The following is a 26,535-nucleotide window of genomic DNA, read 5'->3' as shown; positions in this document are numbered from 1 at the left end:
ATCTTTCTATCTTCTGACCTCCATAATCTCCTTCAGGTTTTTTTTCTCTGTTGGCAAGTCGTGGAAACGTAGTATATTTTTCTTTTGCTGTTTGAGCAAATGGAAAGACAAAAATATTTGCAATGGTCCCTTTATAGAAGAAGTTTTACTTGCTACACTTCTATGTGAAAAGGGTCCATTGTGACTGTCAAAAAGTTGCAATGAGAAAAGTATAGTCACATATAACTCAATGATTCTGGAGAGGCAGTGCATGTTTAAATAGTCATTGACATTTACATTTACATTTACTCCAAACAGTCCACACAAGTGTTTGCATATGCTGGTTTCAGGGAAATTTTATTTAGGGTTTTCCATTGCCCTGTGTGGAAAAGGATGAGACAGACGGTTTTGGTCTGCACGTTTCATACTGGAATGGAATTTGTGGAGAAGAACAACCTTCCAGATTTTCGGGGGGTGGAAAAATCTTGATGGAAAAATACAAAGAAGATACATTTTATATTTGACAAGTTGCCTAGTTGATGCATGTCATTGATTACACTGTAAAATAATAGTTATATAAAAGCTGTTCCCTTAGCATAGTGTCCTTCAATATTCCCTAGTTGTACATTTATTTGTTCTACATGTGGTGTACTATTAGTCACTACTGCCATTAAAAAAATCTATTAAACAAAATGACAAATATTCTGAGATCCCATATAAAAGCATATTATGTTGTTGTTACAGCAAAATATAACACAAATAACACAAAATTCAGGAACTTGAATGTTTTGACGGAAAGTATTGATACAGGAAGGCTACATTTCATACGGGTCCTTCGTGGAATATGTACCTTATTCAGAGAAGAGCCATATTTATCTTTCAGCCTGATCTCATGAAATTTATGTGAACATGACAAAATTTTTGCGATTCAAAATTTACGTGCTGTATAACAAATTTGGCTGCATTTTTCCAGTGAATTGCCCAGCTGGGGGCGCCAATATCCAGTAAAATTGTGTCGTTTTCAGATGAGGTTTTACGGTGAATTTTAGATGGATGTTTTTAAAACATACCTCCCTAACCAAAAACTTTTGCCTGAACCTAACCAATAGTGTTTTTAAATATAAATGAGACTTTTAAAAAAGACATCCTTACCAAACTAACACCTAAACGTAACCATAAGTGTTTTAAAATGTAGACGTGAAATGAAAAAGCACATTTTCTGAAGCAACCACGCAAGCTTGATTTTATGGTTAGTCTTGAATCTCTGTCCTCTGCCTCTAGGTCCAATGCCCTATCAGGTGAGCTACCGCACAAGCAATATACACACCAATAAGCCACAACATTAAAACTACCTGCCTAATATTTTGTAGGTCCCCCTTTGTACCACCAAAACAGCACCAACCCACATCTCAGAATAGCGTTCTGAGATACTTCTCACCACAATTGTACAGAGTTGTTATCTGAGTTACCGTAGACTTTGTCAGTTCGAAACAGTCTGGCCATTTTCTGTTGACCTCTCTAAAGCGTTTCTGTCCACAGAACTGCCACTCACTGGATGTTTTTTGTTTTTGGCACCATTTGGAGTAAATTCTAGAGACTGTTGTGTGTGAAAATCCCAGGAGATCAACAGTTACAGAAATACTCAAACCAGTCTGGTGCCAACAATCATCCAAGCGATTATCTAATCAGCCAATCGTGTGGCAGCAGTGCAGTGCATAAAATCATGCAGACACGGGCATTAACCATCAGAATGGGGAAAAATATGATCTCAGTTATTTGGACTGTGGCATGATTGTTGGTGCCAGATGGGCTGGTTTGAGTATTTCTGTATCTGTCGATCTCCTAGGATTTTTACGTACATCAGTCTTCAGCATGGTACCAAATGTTGTGTTAAAAAAGGAAGTGTTTATTTTCAGTTGGAAGGGCACTTCAAAGGATATAGGGCATAAGGGTACATCGATACATCACTTCACAGGAAATGGAGAGGGAAATTACCCACCTGATATTGCAAACCATCAGAGTACTGATATAGGGTGGCTGAAATTAACGCTAAAATAATATACACAAAAGGGTTTGAGACGTTGACATTTTAATTAAACGTTATTTACCCCAGATGTGCTTTCTATGTGGCTGAATGAGTGCAAAGCGCAAGGCCGAGTTTTTTCATTTTTTTTTTTTCATTTCCGTCAAAACCACATTTAGAAAATGACATAGCTAATGAAACTGAAAATGGATTAGTGTGGATGACCTAAAACGGTTTAAGGGTCCTTCATCATATCTAATTTTAACAACTCGTGTTGCTTGAGTTGTGTGTGTTTTGTTGTGCAGTCCATTAAACATACTGAATTTCTATCCCCTTCTATCCTCGTTTTCAGTCCCGTCAAAAAATATGGCGCTACTCTGAATAATGTATTTTACTAAAAAGTGCACTTGAGGTAGACTATTTACCTCATAAATGTTCATAATCCAATTCTCTTTAATTTATTAAGCACAACAGTGAGCGCAAGGATGCTCAATGTTGCCCTATTCGCGCGTAATGGCTTATGAAGGTTCAGGTGCCAAACAATCCGCGCTTGAGCGCCGCGCGTTCCCGACAGTTTCGAGGCATGTGACTGCGCGCACACGCGAACAGTCACACAGGCAGATGCGGAGAAACAGATAACACGGCGAAGCATCACTTCAACTTAATTCAACTTTTAACAGCGAACACTGGAACTCCGGCTCAACGTATTCCATTGCGCTCTAAATTAATTAACGTGACAGAGTGAGCGGGTGTTCGTGTTCGAGAGCCGTTTGACCATGGATACAGTCGCACCTGAGAAGAAAAGGTAAGCGCGTAATTTGCACAGTTCCAAAGGGAGTAGCATGATTTCTATAACCACTTTCTGTTTAGATATTGGCTTTTGGTCAAACAGGTGGTTTTTACCATTTTGTCATCGTTGCTGTCAGCGCTCTCTCTCTCTCTCTCTCTCTCTCTCTCTCTCTCTCTCTCTCTCTCTCTCTCTCTCTCTCTCTCTCTCAATAATTTCCATCAGGTAACCTGTTTTCACACTGATAATTCATACCGCTTTTATGCTGTAAGAATGCAACAATGTCCTTTCTGCCTCTACGATTTTATGAATGTTTTCACACTTTGGCTTGAGTTTGCATGCTTTATACCAAGACAAATTAAGACTAATACAATCTGGGTTAGGGTTAAACAAAAAAGTGAAAGAAAAGCGGACTGGCACAGTATCACCAACACAATTGAAGTGGACCAAAAATAGACCAGTGCAGAGTGACGTGCATAGACCTTAGAAGGGACAGGGGCTGAAGGGTTAAAAAGGGCACTGATTTTTATATATTAATGTGTAGTAATAATAAAAAGCCTACCTATTTCTTAGCTTTTTGAGTATTTAATAATTTTCTTGTATAGCCTATATATATATATGCGGAGTCTATCTGTCTATATATATATATATATATATATATATATATATATATATATATATATATATATACTGTACATAATGCTTTTCAATTTTCTTTTGTCACAAATAATTGTCTATTCTGTTATATTTCTCACAAAAAGCAACATTGTAATACTGTTATTTATTTTCATTGATATCCCCATGTTTAGCACATGTGTCATAGTAAAACCTGAGTACCATGACAATATAATGAAATATGAACATGATCAGTCATTCAATACCATGATATTACCCTGTGGTGTACGGTGCGAAGGCACTATGAGAAATTGTGAGTGCAGGTCAATCGACTGTGTTCTGAATGCTACAGGGCCTTGAATAACGTATAACATGTGAGTAAGTGCAGTCGTTGGAGTTTCTGGTGCCCCCCTAGGGAGTTGGTGCCCTATGTAGACTGTAATATGCGTATAGGGAGCAGTGGTGCTGTTGTAGTCTAATGGTATTTTTACCATTTACCAAGTCTAATGGCTTATTAGTGTCAACAAAACCAAACAGGCTTTGGCTGAACCAGACAGCTCCTTCAGTTTATGTCAATATTCTATAAAAGTCTAAATGAATGTCTAACACTGAAAGCGACCGCTCCCATTATAATCAATAAATCTGTCTAAACTGCAGGTTCACGTTGTTAGAAATGCAGTAGCAGTCAAGTTATTCTTTTGATTATACAGCACAATATATGGAGTGGACTTTTTATCTGACCTGTTACTCGACTGAGGTAACAGTACTTCGATGCTCTGGGAGAATTAAAAACTGCATTATTTTGCTTTCTTGAAAGGCACTCCTGCGGGAGGGGATGCCACTCGAAAGCTTGTTCAAAATTAATATTTTCTCAAAGGGCCCTTCCACAAGACTGTTAGTGAAGGGTACATTCATACAGTAATGCCATGTTTACTTCTGAGTACCCACTTCAAAGGCTCTGCACTTCGGAGTGAGTAGGGCATAGGGAGGATCACTTGCGAATGGAATCTGATCCATGATCTGCTGTAGCGCATGCTTGTAAAGGCACCTCCACTTAATTTTCTTTAATAAGCCCATGATTTACAAAGAAATCTTATAATGACACAATATTACTGTTATTGTGATATTATTAATAGATTTAAATTTTGTTTTATTTAACTATTTATTTGAATTATTAAAATGTCTCCCCTTTTTCTGGACCACCGTTCTGTGCATGTCATAATTTGGTGTGAATTTTCAAGACTAGACAAAGTGTGAATGCAAAAAGAACTGGATTTCTTTTCATGGAGATGTTAATTTGGTTTTCACACTCTATTCTATGAGGTTTTATTGCACATGCGCAGTGCTGGGGGATTTCTGATGAACCAGGTGAACCGCCGCATCACACTCAAAGTGGGTTTGATTTATCATCTCTCCCTTTAACAATCACCCTGATCACTCACGAGTCCTACATGAATAAAACTGCTGAGTACCATTTAAAAAAGAGAGAAACTATTGATGTTAAGAACGCATTTATAACACCTCTCTTTTAAATGGGATAGTTTTGGTTCTTTGGAGGAGACTTTAAAATAGCATTGTTAACAGTTATAGTAGTTACAATTATATAGTTTACATTACTTTGTCCATGTTAGTTAGACCTATTACATGGCAATATAATTAGTTATAGGCCTATCATTATGTCACTACAATGTTTAATTACAAGCTGCTCCATTGACAGTCAAATACATTAATTACATTGTTCCTCATTAACTACATGATCAATTGTTCATTAGCTAAACTCAATACTTGCTTTTGTAATTGCTCTGTAACATGATCACTCTTATGTAAAGTGTGACCAAATTTAGGAAGTTTAGGGCTATGGTTTTGCTCTTCTCTCCTTTGAAACCCCTCTGCAGTGATGGTGGTGTTTTGCTCTGGATCAGTTGACACCTCCTCTTGGCTCTATGGTAAAGGTCCCCTGTGTGCTGGCAGCTTGTGACCCATCTTTGCTGTCATTCCTGGGGGTGTAAAACGAAGCTGAGAAATGTTAGGCTTTTTTTCCTCTCATCAAACCAACCACTTGTCCTCACAGAAATGGAATTTTTAAACAGAAGGGACTTTATTATCAGACACCTGATGAAGGATGTTGACATTTGCTTGAATAATGTCCTTGTTGTGAATCCTGTAATTGGCACACTAATGGAAGAGACATGGATAGTGTGGATGTCGTTAACAGATCTGTAGTTGCTGTAGGCCACTGTTAGTGAGTGGTTTATTGGAGTCTCTGTGTGTGTGTTATAAAGGCATAATAACCACAGGACGTTAAGATTGTCTCAGAGTTTTGTGAGAGCTTTAAATGCTAGGATTATGGCATTAACCCTGATTCCACTGAAAAGAAGGTGTGATCTAAAATCAAATCAATAAACACTCACACCTTTCTCACACACACAAAGTGAGACTCTTCTCAAGCTGTCAAGATGTTCTAAGAGAGAATATAATTTCATGCAAGGGGGCTTCTAATATTGTAACTGATCATAAACTCACTGACGCTGTTCATACCAATGGTCGCTAGGTGAGTTTCCATCCAACTATTTTTATGCACATTTTTAAATTCCGAATAAGAAATCTTGAATGGAAAATCTTGATATGCGAATAAACTTTTTAAAGATTTTCTAGAGTTTTGCATTAGTTAAAATGTGCATTAAGGTGATGGAAACGGTTTATTCATTTTGACCATTCGTGTATGTGTTAGGAGTGTGCAATAGCATGATGTGACTAGCCCACCGAAAGGTCAGAACTTGGCACACTATTCTTGGAACATGGCGCTTGTCATTCAGAATTTTTTAACCCACAGCTGGTCGATAAAGTGGGTCCTCACAATCCGACAGGACAAGAGACTGGCACATTTCTGCCCACATTATATCAGATATTACACTTATACTGAGGTGTCTCATGCATGCATTTAATACAAGATACAAGAGATACTTGCTCTAATTTTGCAAATAAAACTTTCCCCAAATCAGGGAGAGGTCATTCAGCTGCTGAATGAAGCGGCTCCCTCATGATAATGCGCATTTCGCAGTAGGGCTGAAATGATTAGTCGACATTATCGACAACGTCGACAATAAACAATTGTCGATATAAACTTTCGCTGCCGAATAGTCATTTGATCTCATTTAACGTAACATATGATCACATTAAACTGTAATGATGGCATGGGAGAGCAGCACTGCAGTTCGCGCAGTGACTGAGGAGGGGAAGAATTACATATAACAGTCCAGATGCACTCTAAACTTTCCAATAGCTTCAGGTTATATAGATCACAAAGTATAAGGGAATTCTAAAAAACAAAAACAAATAAGTAAATTTAAAGAGCTCTTTAAAGGAAACACCCAGGCGTTACATCTTAAATGCAGTTATATTTAATGCGTTATAGCCTTATTAAAGCTCAAATAATACAGAAGCAGATCATGTAAATAACTACAAACTCCGAAACTGGCATTTCTCTGTGTGGTCAGTGCCTCTTCTATGAGTTGTGCAAATGTCCCGATCTAAGGGGGAGAGATTGAAACTGCATCCGGCTGATGTACACTCTGCCTGTCTCGTTTGGAAGGATGCGTCCTCCGGAGGTCGCATTTGTCGGCCGCATACGTCATCGAGGCTGTCTCGTTTCATATATATATATATATATATATATATATATATATATATATTTTTTTTTTTTTTTTGGGGGTACAGAAAAGGTTAACAATTATAGAAATGTAAGTGAATATACACTCAGCTAAAGGATTATTAGGAACACCATACTAATACTGTGTTTGACCCCCTTTCGCCCTCAGAACTGCCTTAATTCTAGGTGGCATTGATTCTTTAGAAATGTTGGCCCATATTGATAGGATAGCATCTTGCAGTTGATGGAGATTTGTGGGATGCACATCCAGGGCACGAAGCTCCCGTTCCACCACATCCCAAAGATGCTCTATTGGGTTGAGATCTGGTGACTGTGGGGGCCATTTTAGTACAGTGAACTCATTGTCATGTTCAAGAAACCAATTTGAAATGATTCAAGCTTTGTGACATGGTGCATTATCCTGCTGGAAGTAGCCATCAGAGGATGGGTACATGGTGGCCATGAAGGGATGGACATGGTCAGAAACAATGCTCAGGTAGGCCGTGGCATTTAAACGATGCCCAATTGGCACTAAGGGGCCTAAAGTGTGCCAAGAAAACATCCCCCACATCATTACACCACCACCACCAGCCTGCACAGTGGTAACAAGGCATGATGGATCCATGTTCTCATTCTGTTTACGCCAAATTCTGACTCTACCATCTGAATGTCTCAACAGAAATCGAGACTCATCAGACCAGGCAACATTTTTCCAGTCTTCAACTGTCCAATTTTGGTGAGCTCTTGCAAATTGTAGCCTCTTTTTCCTATTTGTAGTGGAGATGAGTGGTACCCGGTGGGGTCTTCTGCTGTTGTAGCCCATCCGCCTCAAGGTTCTGCGTGTTGTGGCTTCACAAATGCTTTGCTGCATACCTCGGTTGTAATGAGTGGTTATTTCAGGCAAAGTTGCTCTTCTATCAGCTTGAATCAGTCGGCCCATTGTCCTCTGACCTCTAGCATCAACAAGGCATTTTCGCCCACAGGACTGCCGCATACTGGATGTTTTTCCCTTTTCACACCATTCTTTGTAAACCCTAGAAATGGTTGTGCGTGAAAATCCCAGTAACTGAGCAGATTGTGAAATACTCAGACCGGCCCGTCTGGCACCAACATCCATGCCACGCTCAACATTGCTTAAATCACCTTTCTTTCCCATTCTGACATTCAGTTTGGAGTTCAGGAGATTGTCTTGACCAGGACCACACCCCTAAATGCATTAAAGCAACTGCCATGTGATTGGTTGATTAGATAATTGCATTAATGAGAAATTGAACAGGTGTTCCTAATAATCCTTTAGGTGAGTGTACATAAAAGGCATTGACAATAGATAAAAAACAAGAAAAAGAAAGACAAAATCAAACGAGACAGCCGATGATGTATGTGGCCGACAAATGCGACTTCTGGAGGACGCAGCCTTCCAAACGAGACACAGCCTCTGTCGCGGGGACGCTTGTCCCTCAAGCTCACATGACAGCTAGATTAGAATGTGATGGCTCGCGACTTATTGAATCATAATAATGCGAATATGCAGCTTTATTAATGAGAGGGAGTTTGTTTTAGACGTTTAAAGACGGATTGAAGCGAGAAAGGTGAGAGAGGTAAAGACTTCACCCGATTATACACTGCAACAAAATTTTGTTTTGGCTTGTTTACCAATATAAATATCTAAAACTCCTTTAAAACAACATACATTTTCTTAAGTAGTATATACTAGTTTTCTGAGAATGTTGAATATAATATTACAAATGCAAATATTTAAAAATATCTAAAAATACTTTAAAAAAGATGCATTCAACTGAGAAGCAGCATATAAGATGTATACTTGCTTTTAGAGAATAGGTCTTGAATATAAGTATATTTTTTCTTTACTGCACTCGCAGAATTATTACCAAGTAAAACAAATACAGGTATATACATATTTACTTGGTAATAATTCTGCGAGTGCAGTAAAGAAAAAATACTATAAACTTACTATATATTTAAGATACATTCTCTTAAAGCAAGTCTAAATATCTTATATGTTGCATCTCAAGAAAATGTATTTTGTTTTTTAGACAATTTTAAATGGAAAACAAGATATAAAACTTGATAACAATATGATTTGTTGCAGTGAATACCTTTACTGAATTAAACTTAATAAAAAAAAAATGTTTTTCCCTTTAATTCAGTGAATATCTTTTAGAGGTATTTTTATAAAAATTATTATTAGTAAGTATGTTTAATACAACCTTTTAAGTCGGGCCATAAGCTGAATAATCGGTTAAGAGCTAATGATTAATCTTTACAATAATCGGCGAATAGTCGTTCTAATAATCATTAGATTCATCGATTTTCAAAATAATCGTTAGTTGCAGCGCTATCACGCAGTGGATGGAAATGGCAACAATTAGTATTTTCTGAAGTCACATTTTTAGAAATGCACTTAAAAAATGTGGAACATTTTGGATGGAAACACAAGGATTGTTGTAAATATAGTGGGAATGCAGTATGTGGAAATATTTTTCTCTGTCGCCACTGCAAGATTGTACTTGCACTGTCCTTGCTGAAATATTTAGGCAATAGTAAGAGTGTGTTATGAATTATTAATCATGTAGTACCCTGCAGGGAGCCGTTTGTACTGGTCAGAGGGAGAGAAAATAGAGTACAGGTGACTGAAAGAAAGCTTATTGGATCATTATTATTAAAACATGCTGAGGGCACAGGTTGACTCACAGAGGGGGTTGTGATCATATTAAAGGTGTCTTTCTGCTCTCCACAGTCTGGCTAAGTGCTTCTGAGATGTCTGGAGTTCTAGAACATTATATCAGAATTCTAGAGTGCTACAGCTAGTATCTCTTAAATTGTTCTCGGCAGAGCACACGTGCCTAACTGCTGCAGAGGGATGGGTTTAAATTAGTATACAAGTCTCTTTGTCTCATAAGTACCTTTTTGCACAGCTCTTAAACCTGGTTATATTCTTGGCTAACATTGTGAGTTGTCCCCTTATATGTGTACAGATCACTTGTAGAACGGTTGGGTAACAGCCCGTTGTTGATTATACTGCATGATGGCCTAGTTTGCTGTTTTAATGTTCTCTCAACAGGGGGTTGTGGTTAGTTTATTGTTTCACAGTGGTACTATTGTGTTCAGGTGAGGCACCAGCCCCATACATTACGAGTAAATTTCGCGCTATGTGAATAAAACATGTCTGATATTAACTGCTGGCTAGTAAATATTAATATTTCACTCGCCATTGATTGAGTTGTGTAGTGTTGAAGCACAGAGATCCTTTTACTGAATAAAAAGCAGGCGATTAAGAATCTGGATTCAGCCTCATCTTTCCCTGCATGCTGTGTCTCAGGCTTTTGTGCCATTCAGTTGAACTCTGAGCATCTCTTGGAACCACACTGCAAATGTCACCCAGAGCAGCTCTCTTGAGAGTGCAAGAAGATGAACCATTTTTCAAGCGTTCTTCAAGCATTCTGTAAATAATTCACTTAATGGTCAATGCAAAAAACTCCAGTTTCACTTAAACAACTTTGCAATGGCAAATGTCCATAGTTTTGGGTTCACTCACGCAGTGTTAATGACATGCAGTGACAGAGGAGTAGATACCCACCTACCCTATTTCTGTGGAGATGATAAATCTCAAACAACAGAATCACAAAATCATCCTTCATGAGAAATGTGGGCACATTAGTTAATCGGAGAGCATTAACAAATGTGTAAAAGTGAAGAATTTAAAGCATAAATATTTTACTATTGCATAATAAAATATATTTCATATGATAGCTAAATAAGTTGACTGAGTTAAAAAAAAATAAAAAAACCTGTGAAAACGTAAAATGGACCAAGACTAAATCTGACAAAAAAGAGATATTTTTATACTTAAAATATTACTTTAATTATTTAAAAATGTATACTTTTATATTTGATTGTCATTCATGCATTTTTTTTAACCCTGAAAAGGAAATCATAGACCCTTATTTTATTACATACATGACCCAAGCTAAATTTGTTAAATGACTTTGTTGTCTGCGTGAATTTTGTATGACAACTAATCGTCATATTTGTGAATAAAGACCTAAAACAGACAATTTATTGTGTCAGACCTAATTGTCATTATAAAATTCCAACCTTGTGAATTGTTTGTTAAACATTTGTATGAAATTTCAAAGTGACAACAGCTTGTATCATTATTAAAAAAGCAATTTGATGACATCATTAAAATTGATAGTATTTAAAATTTCTAAATTTTTAAAAGCTAAAACGGGATTAAAATGATAAGGCAAAATATAAAATAAAATGTGCAATATTCTGTGAAGTCATGTATATGAATATAGTCATATATATGAATACACCTTTCTCAGATTGCTTAATATATTTTTCAGTTGCATTACGCTTACATCTTGTCAAAAGTCTGACGAGTAAAAACAAAAATGTACTAGCCAATGACGATCCTTTCTCCAACATGACCGTAGAGGGTAGAGCATAAACCCTGAATAATGAAACGCTTTTGGTACATTTTCTATTAGAGATCACACACACCTAACCTAAATCAGTGACCTGCATAATGTTGCTATGAAGCACGACTACTGCTGTAGTCATGTTTATTGTGGTGTAAAGGTTACCTAGATATGCAAATGACTGATGCATATTAGTTGTAATAATGCACCATTGATGCACCATTGTAATTGTGTACTGCTTTGCACAAAATAATAGAGCCTCATAAATGCAAATATGCCTCATTGTCTAATAGTGGTGGTGATTTTTATTCATTTCTGTGACTCGATACTTTTGATTCCATTCACCAAAAAGATGTGTTCAGATTCGTTCACTGATTTGTTCACTGACCATATCTTCAAGTTACGCATTTGTGCCCAAAGATGCACCAAATTACTGTCTTTTCAGTAATTGCATTGAACCGAAAGCAGTAATTCTCAACCATAACAAGTCTAATTATCCTGTATTAAAATTAAAAAAGAGACTTCAGCGGACAACATGCAGCTCCTCCTCTCTGATCATCATTCAAGATGGCTGATTTGTTCTTGTCTGTCGTGAATGAGTTTACCAGTACATTCAGTTCATTCATGACACAATGACATGACACAATGACACAATGACATGACAATGACACTGACCGATTAGTTCAGTGAAGGGGTGTATTCTTTCAGTGGGTCCAGCCAATGATATGCTCCTTCATAGCCCGCTCTGAAATTACATTGGCTCACGCTAAAGTCGGTCTTTAAAAGCACAACAAAGGAAGATAAATGGAATTTGCATGTGTATAAGTGTACGAAGACACTTTCAAAATAGATTTTAAACACCAGAACCATTTCCATTAAAAATGGCAGGTCTTATTTTTCCTATATTTCTAGCCCAGTTTGGCTATAATTGAGCTGTCTTCAGACCTCTATGAACTTTTCCTGGGACTTGCCATGGATCAAAAGCAATATGTGATGTTTTTATTGATATCGCTTTATGGGTGTTTATCCATTCACCGCAAATTTTTCCTCCCGCTGATGGTCATAATTATGGCGGCCCCGTGGAAAAAGTGACATCACTGAAACAGGTCAATGCGTATTAACTTGTCTTAAGTGCATTTCACCCCATCTCTCCTTGTTGAATGTGATTGACTCACATGCCGAACTGAACGATGGACACGCCACCATCTCGTTCACTTCATTCACAAGCCACCTCTCATCTCATTCAGACTCAAATAACTGACTAGTTCAGCGAGTCAAACCAATGATATGCTCCTTCACACCGTGCACTCGAATGCTATTGGCTCATGCTATAGTCAATCTTTACAGGCATGAAAATCATCTGAGCTCATTGGCTTAGAAAGGGAGAGACGTAAGTGAACGACAAATATGAGTCAGTGTATGGAGGTGAACGAGAACAATTAGTTCACTTAAAAGATTCATCACTAACAGATCTTTTTTTCTTCCATAGCATGTTGCAGTAAAACCTCACTATTCTCTTCAGTCTTACAAGTAGATATTGATAATGATCACACAGGTGGAGTGATCCAGATAAACAGACAGGAAGTGTGGTGAGACAGCTGGTGGTTTCTAGCACTCTGCTATATTCATCTCGTAGGCTGGCTGGCATCCAGAAACTATCTGTACTCACTGAAGTGCGGAGACCTCAAAGTGAGCTCCAAGAGGTCAAGTGTGAATGTATGTTTTTGTATTTGCTTTACATCCCCTTATGTAATCATATCATGTCTCAGGAGGGGCTCTAAGAGAGATACAGAAAACACATACAGATACACGCATCCAGGGCATTTTTTATCTAAAGCTAAATCTGCTGGTTCATAAAAAGTTAAAGGTTAAATGTGTGTTGCAAAAGTATTGGCTAATAATTTTTTCATTTACATTTATGCATTTGGCAGACCCTTTTATCCAAAGCAACTTACAGTGCAATTATTACAGGGACAATCCCCCCAGAGCAACCTGGAGTTAAGTGCCTTGCTCAAGGACACAATGGTGGTGGCCATGGGGTTCGAACCAGCTGATTAACCTTGCTGATTAACAGACCTGTGCTTTAGCTACTACGCCACCACCACTCAAAAAGGTTTCTTAAAACATCCCTTTGTCTTCAATTGTTTGAACCAATGTTGCTCTGTTGGGCTGGTTGGGATACGCAAACCAACAGAGTAAAGTTTAGATCGTGCCACAGAGCCAAAGTATTTATACTTTTCTGGAAAGTCAACCTATAAATGGCTTAATTATAGTTGCCTATACATATTTACCTGATATTGGAGAAAATATTTAACATTAAAGGTACACTCAGTCATTTCCCATTAAAAAAGCTTTACTCTTAAAAAATTAATAGTAATTTTGAAACATATGAATAAAATCATGACCACTCACATGAGATGATCACTCTAGTCATATCCATAACCTTATAAAGTTGTTTTATTCTGCATGGGGCACAGGTGCCCTCATGGGGTCTGCCATTTTAGAATCTCATGACCAGTTTAATACTACTCGCATAATCTCTGTAACCATCTTGTTACTGGACACATTCACTCTTGGATTAAATTAATCATGGCTGACTTCCGGTTATGGCGCATGAGTAGTTCCCTCTAACTTTTCACTTCTTTTCAAACCTCACTGTTTTTAGTTTTCTCCAGGCAGCTTTTATTTGTTAACAGTTTCTAGAATTTTAATCTTGCACAAAATCTCTAAGGGAAGGGGCAAACAGGTGGAAAAGGATCGAAAAGCTACTACATCGCCTGGGGCTATCATAACGTTAGCTGAAATTAGCGCCCTGCATGACAAGCTCAGAGCCTCACTTGCCACGGACGTCAAAACCTCTTTCTAGAGCTGGACAACTAAGTTAGACAATATTCAATCCACAGTTGCAGTTCACGATCCCTTGAGTCTGGCATTACAGAGGTGGGCCAATGCCTCAAGCAGCTTGAGGCCACATGTTCTGGGCTTCAAAATGATAATGAGTGGCTGCGGTTTATAGCCGAGGGCAGAATGTTCATATTGTTTGCTTATGAGTCCATCGAGGATCTGCGTCCAACGACCTTCTTCTCCCAGCTCGTTGTTGAGGTTTTCAGCCCTCAGTTTCTAGAGACTGCAACCTGTCGTTTTGCAATTTCATTGCTTCCAAGTGAAGGATATGGTCATTCGCGGGTCTCGCAAAAAAGGTGATTTGTCTTAGCAAGGAGACAGTATCTGGATATTCGAGGATTACAGCCCCGACATTCTGAAGCTGTGTGCCGAGTTCAAAGATGCTATGGCGGAACATTACAAACGAGGATTCAAGCCTGCTCTTCTCTTTCTAGTCAGACTGCACATTACACTTACAAATGGTGAGGAAAAAATGGTTGCTGTCTGCTACTGAAGCTAATAACTTAGTTTGGAGTCTGGACAGAATAGTTTACTTTGAAATACTGGACATGGAATGGAGCTTCATGTTGATAGGCATTAGTTTTCCCCTCTCCTTTGGCATAATCACTGGTATGGTTAACCAAGTTTTTGTTTTCTACGTAATGGTTATTTAAATGGGAAAATGTAAAAGTATTACTCTGTTCAATTTATTTTATTCTGAATGCTAGCTTTTTGATGAAGTGTTTTTGATATTTGTGGAATGTCTCAGAATAGTGTTCTTCACAAAGATATTGTAGCTCTTATGATACGATAACGCCCATTACTTCTACAGTTTATCTGACTTCTGTATATAGATTTTAAATGCTTCTGCTTTTCATTATAAGTATTCTATCTATTATATTCCATGTTTGCGCACTGTCAATTGACTATTTAGTCAATTTACACAATTGTTTGTGGTTTCCAACAAGTTTGGTTTAAATATGTTCATGAGGATATGTCGCCCAATATAGGGAGGGCTAGGAGTTAGGAAATTTGCTGGTTAAAATGGTTAAGCGTTTTCTGATGCCGGCCATTGTGTCTGCATTTGGAAAATGGTTTAGGGGTGGATTTATGCGTTGTCTTCACTTATTACATTACATACATTTACGCATTTGGCAGACGCTTTTATCCAAAGCAACTTATAGTGCCCTTTTACAGGGACAATCCCCCCAGAGCAACATGGAGTTAAGTGCCTTGCTCAAGGACACAATGTTGGTGGCTGTGGGGATCGAACCAGCAACCATCTGATTAATAGTTATGTGCTTTAGCCCACTACGCCACCACCACTCCACTTATACTTGTCCTTTATTGGGTGCAATCTTCTTCATCTAATTATTCGTCTTCATGTGTAACAAGAAAAGGATGCCGGTTGTCACATTGGTGTATGTTTATGTTTATAATAGTATTTTATGTCTTCAGTGAGCAAAACAACACCACCTAGTGGTGCACTTAGGCTTACCAGCTGGAATTTTAAAGGTTTTAATTCTTCATTTAAGAGAATTCATTTCGGACCCTAATGGGCGATTTATTATTCTTACAGGCCAGATTAACAGAATTCATATGGTCCTGACCAACGTAAAGGGACCTAATTTGGACAATGTTCTTGCTCCCTGATTTAAATTCTAGCCAACTTGTTCTAGGTGGGGATTTCAACTGTTGATTAGATCCTCTTCTAGACTGCTCTTCTTCTAAACCCTGAGTACAATCTAAATCCTCCAAAACAGTTCAGCTGTTTATGGAACAATAGTCAGTTTCTGATATCTGGCACTTTTTTCAATTCTAATGCAAAACAGTTTTATTTTTTCTCCCCCATTCACCATACCTTCTCTCAGATTGATTTTTCTTTTTGACAGTAAGCTGCTTCCACTCGTTTCTGCCTGCATCTACAACCCTATAGTAATCTCAGATTATGCCGCAGTTGTAATGGATGTTTTACTTCCTGGTGGGTTAACCTCTCCTTGGAGTTTAAATTCCTTATTACTTAACGACGAAAAGTTATAAATTATTGTATTGATCTTTTTACTTCGACAAATGTTTCCCCTTACATTTCAGCTGCTACAATATGGGAAACATGCAAGGCCTTTTTGAGAAGAGAAATTATATCTTATTCAGCCTATCAGAGGAAATAGGCAACTGAGAGGAAATCCTCTTTATCTAGAGCTCTGGCAGAGATTCAATCCAGTGCTGTAGATTCACCAAGCTTAGATCTCTTTAATAATCTTCTTACAACTAATACCAAATTTCAATCTTCTAGCAACGAATGAAGCAATTGAAGCCCTACACAAATCCTGCTATAACTATTATGAATTTAGTGATAAAGCAAGTAAATAGCTAGAACACCAGCTATGCCTAACCCTAACCCTTAACATTAATGACCAGTTCGGGGACTTCTACGTCTCTTTATATACTTTCGAGAGTACAGCTGATGAGGCTTACTTTGACAGTTTTTTCGACTCCTTGATATTCCTCTTATCGATTCTGATTCGGCCTCTAAACTGGTAGAACCCCTTACGTTCTCAGATAAATTGTCCCCTCTTTTATTAAATTTGTTTAATGAGTCATACATATTACATCAGGCTATTATTTCCCTTATTCCTAAAAAAGACAGTGTAGTAATTACTGTCCAATTTCTTTACTCTGCAAAAATTAGAAATTGCTAGCCAAAGTTTTAGCGCTGTGATTGGAAGTGCTTTTATCAACTATTAATTCAACAGATCAGACAGGTTTTTTCAAAGGCAGGCATTCTTTCCACAATATTAGACATCTTTTGAATATCCTCTATTCAACCTCCTAAAAAAAGACTCCAGATTTAGTCATCTCTGTGGATGCTGAAAAGGCATTTGATAGAGTTGTGTGGGATTACTTGTTTTATACTTTGTGGAGTTTTGGATTTGGTGACCAGTATATTTCCTGGATCAGGTTTTGTATACTTCTCCCCTAGCTTGTGTGCTCACAAATAACCATTATTCAAAGTATTTCCCTCTTGGTCAAGGGTTTACTGGTCTAAAAGAAGACTTGCTCGGATTAATCCCACCATTGACCCCGAGTGTGATAGGTGTCACTTAGGACCAGCCACAATTACTCATATGTTTTGGACCTGCCCAGCCCTCTTTTTGTTTTGGAGGTTTTGATTGTCTTTCAGCCATCAACTCTGTTGATATTCCACCATTACCTATCGTGGGCATGTTTAGGATATTGACCTTCTTATATTGAAATTCGAGAAAATAAGATATTCTCTTCACCGGCCTAACATTATTTTTACTAAAATTTGGCATATGTTAAAACTCTCCAGGTTGACCCAGACCCCATTGTTTGACTCAGACTCCCTGTTCCCACCAATGCCAGCATGGAGGTTCTTATTGTTCTCATGATGCTTGGACAACATATTTTTTGGTTATTGGACTGAACTTCTTCAAAATACATGTTTCTTTGTACAAATAAATACATTATAAATAAAAAAAATAATAAGGAATACATTAATAAATTAATACAAAATTAATGAATCATGGCTGATTATGAATAGTGAATTTCTACAATGTCATCTGTAACTGAAATTTATTGATTTTTTTTATGCTGCATCCACACCACTAGGTGTCACTGCAGTCCAAGATGACACAAGCAAAAATATACTGAGAGCACCTTTAAATAAATTAAAGAAAATCACAGTTAAAGCTTTTAGATAATCTAACCTGCATCATGTAAAGAGAGATTACTAGCAAGTTCCAACATACCTGCAAGTATGTGTTTTCTAAAAGACAAGAGCAATCAATGGGACACAAACACCAAATGAAAGTGACGTGCTCGCTTAGCACATACATATTAATTTTAAAACATTAAAGGAATATTCTGGGTTCAATACAAGTTTAGCTCAATTGACAGCATTTGTGGCATAATATTGATTACCACAAAAATTAATTTTTACTCATCCCTCCTTTTTTTAAAAGAAAAAGAAAAATCTGGGTTCGAGTGAGCACTTAAAATGGAAGTGAAAGGGGGCCATTTTTTTAATGTTAATCCTCTGGGGTCGAGGGACACGCCGGCGCGTCCTGCTGGATATTTTCGTCATTACAGCAGAAACAACTTAAAATACTCCGTCATTTTTGGGTTTTACAGATAAGTGTAAGACATCATTAGAAACTATAAAGGGTCTACTTTTATTTGTGTACACTCAAAATAACAACAAAACCTTGTGATTTTGAAAAATAAAGTAAATAAAAAGGGTGAGCTATCAGATGTCTCTGTGTTCACGAGCATATATCTGAAACACGTCACAAAAATGAAACTCAGCGAATACTGTTCACACAAACATGAAACATATGTCTAACGAAAGCTTAAAATGTCTACTTTTAAATAAAACAATTCAAATTTAAAACAAATATTCTCCTGCAATGTAATCTGTATGAAACAAAGCGATGTACAGTTTCTTCTAGCTCAACTCATAAAAGCTAATGTGATCACACCCACCAGCAGAGCGCGCCATTCATACGCTAATGTGCTGAGGTGATCAAGGCAAATGGTGCACACCCCTGATGGTGAGGTTTAATGTAAACACAACACAACTCAACTTTTCTGCATGTTTGTAATGATACACAGGCAATGAAACTCCTGGATAGTAAGGAAGAGTTAACATTTTCCTCAGAAGAAGAGCGGTACTCCGATGAACATTTGTTTTTTGAAGAGAGACTTGATCCAGCCGAGGATACAATTTTCATTAGTTCGGCACAGTGTAAAACAGTTAAAGGATGGGCAAGGAGGGGGCGAGAACCGGCTTGATAATATAAATAATAGTTTAATGATAAACTTAAAAGAAGACACAAACACACACATGACGGACATGTCCATAAACGATCTCTCTCTCCCGCACGATCCTCTGCAGTCAGCCTTTCTCCTTCACAAAGGCATAATTAGCCTAATACGGGACCGGGTATGTAGGATCGCGACCCGGCCCCGCCCTCCGCCCTGCCACACATTCCAAATGTAAAATTGCTATCTTTATTGTACATATAGTATACACACATATATACCATATATATATATATATATATATATATATATATATATATATATATATATATACTGTATATTTATATATATGGTATATATGTATATACATGTCTGACATTGACTGCTTTGGCAATGTAAAAGCAGGTTAATCTTGAATCCTGAAAGAGACAGAGAGAGGAAATATAAATTAAGGAGTTAATTAAACCCAAGGATGTTTTATGAGCACTGGGTTTTCCATCTTCACCCTGAAGACAGCTCATAGCAAACATAATTATGTCACTGACTGTACAGAGGGATCTTTGTGTGAGTGGTTTTACCTGCTGTGTCACCAGTAAGTCTCTGTTAATAAGCCAAATGGCTTAAGGATGCCTCCTCTGACCCCACACAACACAACACAACCACATACACACACCATTGCACAATAATACACAATCAAGCTCCACACAGCACATCACACAACACTAAACTATTCAGTTCCAGATAAACAACATTACATAACACTACACAATAGAGCTCCATGACACACAACATTACACAATACAGATGCACATAATATTACATAACACAACACAGTACAACACCATGTTACATAACATTACACAACACAATATACAATACAATACAATCAAACATCCTCAACTGAGGGATGATCTGTTATGTGTTACTGAGGACAAAATGTCACCCCATCTGCTCCTCACAGGCAGTCAACCACACTGCAATAATCCAGTTTATCAACTCGATAGTCTTCATGGCTAAAGGAGGTTGAAATATATGACTGCTGGTGGGCAAAAAGAGATAATTAGGGCTCCACTTCCCCAATTGTTATTCTTGATTTATAACTGGGTCTCAGTTGCGTAGCTAGAAACAAGACTTTGGGTGTGCCAAGAGAAAACTGGATGTGCAAGAATTAAAGCACAATTAAGTTAAATATAATAAAATAACCATTAACAACCATTGGTTCAATTTCTTTTAGGCTATATATTTATAAGCTCTGTGTAGTTGAGGATTGGTTCATAATAAAAAAAATAATAATAATATTGTTGTTACGTTAATTATTAAGCCAATATAAATAAAGGATAATACCATGACTGACATGATGCAAACAGTAAAGCATAAAAAAACTGGCTTTTATTTTAGTTGTGTAAGCGGACATTTTGGGTGGTGGTCACTGTGCCATTTTCATCCTTTTTGTCAAATATTTATTTTAACCTGAATAAACCTGGCAAAACTCTCTGGGCACAGCAGAATATTAATAAAAGTAGAATTGTGGTCAAATAATTTGCTTCAGTAGATCTTGAGTGAATGAGGTCATTGGCCTATGTAATCTCGCACATTTTAAATTTGACTTCTAATGTTTACAGCTGGTTTATGTGCAACAATGCTATGCAACTGTGTGTTTGATGTGGGAATCAGGATTATATACTTCCTAATGCTCTTTGTTTTAATCAGTATTAATATTTTAATATTTGTTTAAGCATTGTTAATGCAATAATAGGCTACATGTTGTAGGCATTGAGAGCTCAGGCCCCTGATGGTGGTGTGTCTGTGTTTGTGGCAGGGTGAGTTCGGAGCGAAGGAAAGAGAAATCTCGGGACGCTGCACGTTGTCGGAGAGGAAAAGAATCAGAGGTGTTTTATGAGCTGGCCAAAGAACTTCCGATTCCTCACAGTGTCACCTCTAACCTGGACAAAGCATCGGTCATGAGACTCGCTCTCAGTTACCTGCGTCTCCGTAAAATACTGGACACAGGTGAGAGATAGCACAGGTGAGAGATAGCAGAAAAGTGCCAGATGAGTGAGAAAGAAAGATCATCACATTAATTAATCTCTAAAATCTGCTGTGTGTACAAAATATGTCAAATATCTGTTTTGATATTCATTGTGAATTTATTAACAGTAGTTTCAATATTTTTTTTCATGTCTCCGTCTGTCTCTTTAGGTGTTCTTGGCCTGGAGACTGAATTGGACTCTCAATGGAACTGCTCATTTCTGAAAGCTCTGGACGGGTTTCTTATGGTTATGTCTGCTGAGGGTGACATGGTCTACCTCTCAGAGAATGTCAGCAATTGTCTGGGCCTACCGCAGGTGATGTACTGTAGTCTTGATTTACATTTTTTTTTTCAGACATAATTTATACATGCAGATGTTGCATTATATTTTTTAAAAGCTCAGAGTCTGTCACAGAGATTAGAATTGGTGCTAAAGTAAAGCATTAAAAATCTACTCCAACACAATTGTGACCAGGTTTCCCAGGGCAGTCCCTGTTTCACAAGTTGCGTCACAGTGTCCCGACAATTCTCTAAAATAGTAAATTTGTCCCTTTGACCTTATTGTCCTTAGCTACCATCTGGGTTTGTGGTTCTCAATAGGATGACATTGCAGAGAAGGAAACCAGTCTCTTATTAATTGCAGGTTGATTTGCTGATAGACCTAATTTAATTCTAGAACATCTTTCGGCATATCAGCTTACAAAGGATCTTGTTACCGTAACAATAACTTTATGTACTTGCTGCCACTCCTTGTCATACTTTCAATGAAAGATGTTTCAAGTAAGGTAGCTAAGCTACAGAAATGCCCAAATAAAAATTTGTTTTTTCAATGACAGGCTGGAAAATGCCTATCCATTTCTTTGTACAGCTCATGGAAATGTTTTTTTTTAATGTTTATATAGTTATGTTTGATAGTTTTAATTTCCAGTGTTCTGAGTCTTTACTTTTACTGTAAATTAAATGTTATTTCAAACAAGTGTGGCAAAAACATTCATTGGGATACCTTTCACCTCTATGTGTCCCAAACCAACACATTTACATTAATCAGGACTATGTTAAGTGAAGAAGATTAAAAAAAACAATCAGAGCACTTTTGTAATTGCAGACTGGCTTTAATCACTAGCAATGAATGCTTAGCAAGGCCAAATAAATGTGAATAATAACATGAATTATGTGAGTGTCTATATACAATTTTTCATCCCATGTAGATCGACCTTACTGGTCACAGTGTGTTTGAGTTTACTCATCCATGTGACCACGAGGAGCTCAGAGAAATGCTGGCACACAAGACAGGTAATACTGTCTCTCATATACTCACAATCACTTACATCACTTAGTGCTTTCTCTTTAAATTTTTTTTAGTCATCACATTTCCAAAAATGGGTGTTTAAAAAGTTAAGATATATTTAGGGGGGCTTGGGTAGCTCAGTGAGTATTGACGCTGACTATCACCCCTGGAGTCACGAGTTCGAATACAGGGCAAGCTGAGTGATTCCTGACAGGTCTCCTAAGCAACCAAATTGGCCCGGTTGCTAGGGAGGTTAGAGTCACATGGGGTAACCTACTTGTGGTCATGATTAGTGGTTTTCGCTCTCAATGGGGCATGTGGTAAGCTGTGCATGGATCGCGGAGAGTAGCATAACCCTCCACATGCGGAGTCTCTGTGGTGTCATGCACAGCGAGCCACGTGATAAGATGCATGGATTGATTGTCTCAGAAGTGGAAGCAACTGAAACTTGTCTTCCACCACCCTGATTGAGGGTGCCCTGCCACACGCCACCATGTGGACCTACTAAGTAGTTGGAATTGGGCATTTAAAATTGGGAGAAAAGGGGATAAAACAAAAAAATGTATGACAATATTCACATCTATGGGACCTATTTTCATGATTTTGCCTTGGGCCCCTGCTTACATTTCTTTAAATTTTTCCCTCTTCAGGTCTGTCAAAGAAAGCAAAGGAACAGCACACCGACAGAAGTTTTCTGTTGAGGATGAAATGTACACTGACCAGCAGAGGGCGCACTGTCAACATCAAATCTGCCTCCTGGAAGGTACGACCCCTTACTCATGCAGTCATGGGAAAAAACGTGACCCTGTCCCGCAGAGCGCATCACTTTGAAAGCATCTGCAGTGAATTTGAATTTATCCCTATCAGCCTCTCCTTCTGACAGGTTTTGCGCTGTTCGGGCCACATCCACACAGCAGATTGCATTGAGAAGGGTGAGTTTGTGGGAAAAAAAATATGTTCAACATACCTGGTGCTGATCTGTGAGTCCATTCCCCACCCGGCAAACATTGAGGCACCTCTGGATTCTAGAACATTCCTCAGTCGCCACACTTTGGATATGCGCTTCACCTATTGTGATGACAGGTAAAATCCCAGCGCACCTGCACACAGGAGTGATGTACAATAACACCGGTCCTGTTGAGCAGATGATTCAATGCTTCTGTGCTGACTGCAGAAGCATCTGATACTCTGTCCTAACCAGCTGCAATATGATAAAGCAACAATCCTTTTTTGTCCTAACCAAGATTTTGTCAGTCATTTTGTTTCTATATCTGTGGCATCACACTCAGGCTTTCCCAAACTCACGACTGGGCCCCTGAAAACTGTGTTGGGTGTTTGGGGGTTGATGCGGGTGCCATTATATATTGGAACACTGGTATTTGTCGCAGACAATTCATGCGTGCAATCTCCTACAGGCTATCACCAGTTGACATAACACTATCGGGGGTGTTGATCCCCCCCCTTAGTGGCTGGGCCCCTGAAAGCTGTTCCCTTATGGTCAGCCCTGGTCACATTAGGTAACACCACCCATAGTGAAATCTCATCGGTCCAAAATCCCATTCCACATATTAAACATCAAACATGTTCTGATTTGTTGTGATTGTGTCATGTTGTGCAGCAGTTTTGTGTTCAGTGAGGACAGTCAAATTGCTTGTCGCTGGAACACCTTTGCGTCTGGTTAGGACATATTAAATGAAAAAAATAAAGAAATCCTTAATCATGTTATCAGACTTAAGACCATTAAAGTTAAACAGACTAATGGGCCAGCTTTTTTTCACTGAAAAATCATTAGGTGAACATAGTGGTGCATTCCCATTCTCTTCTCTACCTTGTAATAGAGAGAAGTGAGTGCTTGGAAAGAGCCACTGTCAGTCACTACCACTACACTTGAATCTTTGCAGATCTAGTTGTATGGCTTGGGTTACATCCCCACCTAGTGGTGACTTGTGAAAGCTGCAGTTTCACAGAGTGGCACATAACCTGTGTATGTTTGCAGGATCACAGATTTGTTGGGATTTCATCCAGTGGATCTGTTGCAGCATTCTGTGTATGAGTACTATCACGCCTTGGATTCTGACCATATGACCAAAGCACACCTCAACCGTAAGAACATATAAACAGACACACGTGATACCTCCTGAAGAATGCTGTTTGCTTATATAAATCTAAATAATGTCATTCATAACTTTGGTTTATTTGTCTTTCTCTGCAGTGTTTGTGAAGGGGCAGGTATGTACAGGATTGTACCGTCTACTGGCTAAAGCAGGAGGCTTTGTTTGGGCAGAAACTCAGGCCACTGTGATCTATAACAGTAAACACTCCCAGCCACAGTGTGTGGTCTGTGTCAACTATATCCTCAGGTAGGACATCACGTATGTGTTTATATGTGTGTTGACTTGTATACAGCCAAGCACACACTACAAGACTGATGCTTGTCACCCTTTAATGTTTAAATTTTTTGAAGTATGCCGAAGTATGGCTTACAGTGTCACTTAGTGGCCTGGATGCTGCATCATTCAAACGCAGTAGTTTTCAGTTACCAATGCCATTGTTGCAATTTGTACTGCAGCCCTCTACATTGCAAGTAAATCACAAGTAAATTTCATGCTATGCGACTAAAATGTATCTGTTGGCGTGTAAATATCAACATTTCACTCGACAGTGATTGAGTTGTGTAGTGTCGAAGCACCGAGACCCTTTTACTCCCCTTTTCTCCCAATTTGGAATGCCGAATTCTCAATGCGCTCTAAGTCCTTGTGGTGGTGAAGTGACTTGCCTCAATCCGGGTGGCGGAGGATGAATCTCAGCTGCCTCCACGTCTGAGACCGTCAACCCGCGCATTTGATCACGTGGCTTGTGGAGCGCGTTACTGTGGAGATATAGCACATGTGGAGGTTTCATCCACCGCGGCAACGATGCACAACTCACCACGCACCCCACCGAGAGTGAACCACATTATAGCAATGACGAGGAGGTTACCCCATGTGACTCTACCCTCCCTAGCAACCGGGCCATTTTGGTTGCTTTTTTTTAGTCCTCACATTTCCAAAAATTTATGTTTTAAAGTTATGACAATATTCAGGGGGCCTGGGTAGCTCAGTAAGTATTGACGCTGACAACTACCCCTGGAGTCACGAGTTCGAATCCAGGGCGTGATGAGTGACTCCAGCCAGGTCTCCTAAGCGACCAAATTGGCCCGGTTGCTAGGAAGGGTAGAGTCACATGGGGTAACCCATGCGAAGTGTAGCTTGAGCCTGCTGTGCTGTGAGTCTCCGTGGTGCCATGCACACCGAGCCACATGATAAAATGCACGGATTGACTGTCTCAGAAGCGGACCACGCCACCACGAAGACCTACTAAGTAGTGGGAATTGGACATTCCAAATTGGGAGAAAAGGGGATAAAAAAAAAAAAAACACTGGAGCCTAGGGGTGTGAATATTTGGGTTGAAAGCGAATCAATTAGATTCGGGATTCACAGGATTCGATTCAAAAACTATTATTTACAAATTCAAAACGATTCAGTTCGATTAACAATGAAATACGATTCGATTAACAATTCAATAATTATTTAATTTTTTAAATGCATTTATAGTATTTTTTTTAAATACTTCCACTAATGTGCATTTAGCAAGAAAAAGATTTAAAGATTTTCAACTATTTAAGATTGCTTATTGCTTATAAGTAATGAAAGAAAACTCCCTGATATTTCCAGTTTTTCCATGACCGTGGGGAATCAGTAAACTAATCCAAATATTACAAAATTAAAGGAACATCATCTGACTACATTCAAAAGAAAAGAAAATAGAAAAGAAAATAGAAAAGAAATCATATAGATGACTTCAATTTAAATGTTTTCTGCACAGAAAGTCCACAACTAAACAATTATACCAGTAAAATGTATTTTATTTTATAGAAAATGCTGAATGAAACAGTGAATGTGAAACCTCACAATGAAACCACTTATAATGACCCAGTGTCAGAAATGTACTTTTACATTTAGGGTCAATACCTGCCCCTTGTATTTGATTTTCATGGGCATTTTTTGTAAGGGTAT

At 38.3% G+C, this 26,535-nt stretch overlaps 1 protein-coding gene across 1 annotated transcript in view; it reads left to right on the top strand.

Moving 5' to 3' along the window:
• Window positions 1-2,602: 2,602 nt before the first annotated feature.
• The window catches only part of LOC127617638 (hypoxia-inducible factor 1-alpha-like), a 31,497-nt gene continuing 7,564 nt past the window's right edge, over window positions 2,603-26,535 (top strand). Inside the window, exons 1-8 of the mRNA XM_052089648.1 lie at window positions 2,603-2,807; window positions 20,983-21,173; window positions 21,363-21,508; window positions 22,401-22,485; window positions 23,131-23,243; window positions 23,364-23,563; window positions 24,477-24,583; window positions 24,693-24,840. Coding sequence (XP_051945608.1) covers window positions 2,779-2,807; window positions 20,983-21,173; window positions 21,363-21,508; window positions 22,401-22,485; window positions 23,131-23,243; window positions 23,364-23,563; window positions 24,477-24,583; window positions 24,693-24,840 — 1,019 coding nt within the window. The 5' untranslated portion in view covers window positions 2,603-2,778. The remainder of the gene's footprint in view (window positions 2,808-20,982; window positions 21,174-21,362; window positions 21,509-22,400; window positions 22,486-23,130; window positions 23,244-23,363; window positions 23,564-24,476; window positions 24,584-24,692; window positions 24,841-26,535) is intronic.

The sequence above is a fragment of the Xyrauchen texanus genome, chromosome 24 (assembly GCF_025860055.1).
Source record: "Xyrauchen texanus isolate HMW12.3.18 chromosome 24, RBS_HiC_50CHRs, whole genome shotgun sequence".
Taxonomy (NCBI): Eukaryota; Metazoa; Chordata; class Actinopteri; order Cypriniformes; family Catostomidae; genus Xyrauchen; species Xyrauchen texanus.
Note: the sequence above shows the minus strand (reverse complement) of the source record. Positions and strands in the feature narration are given on the sequence as shown.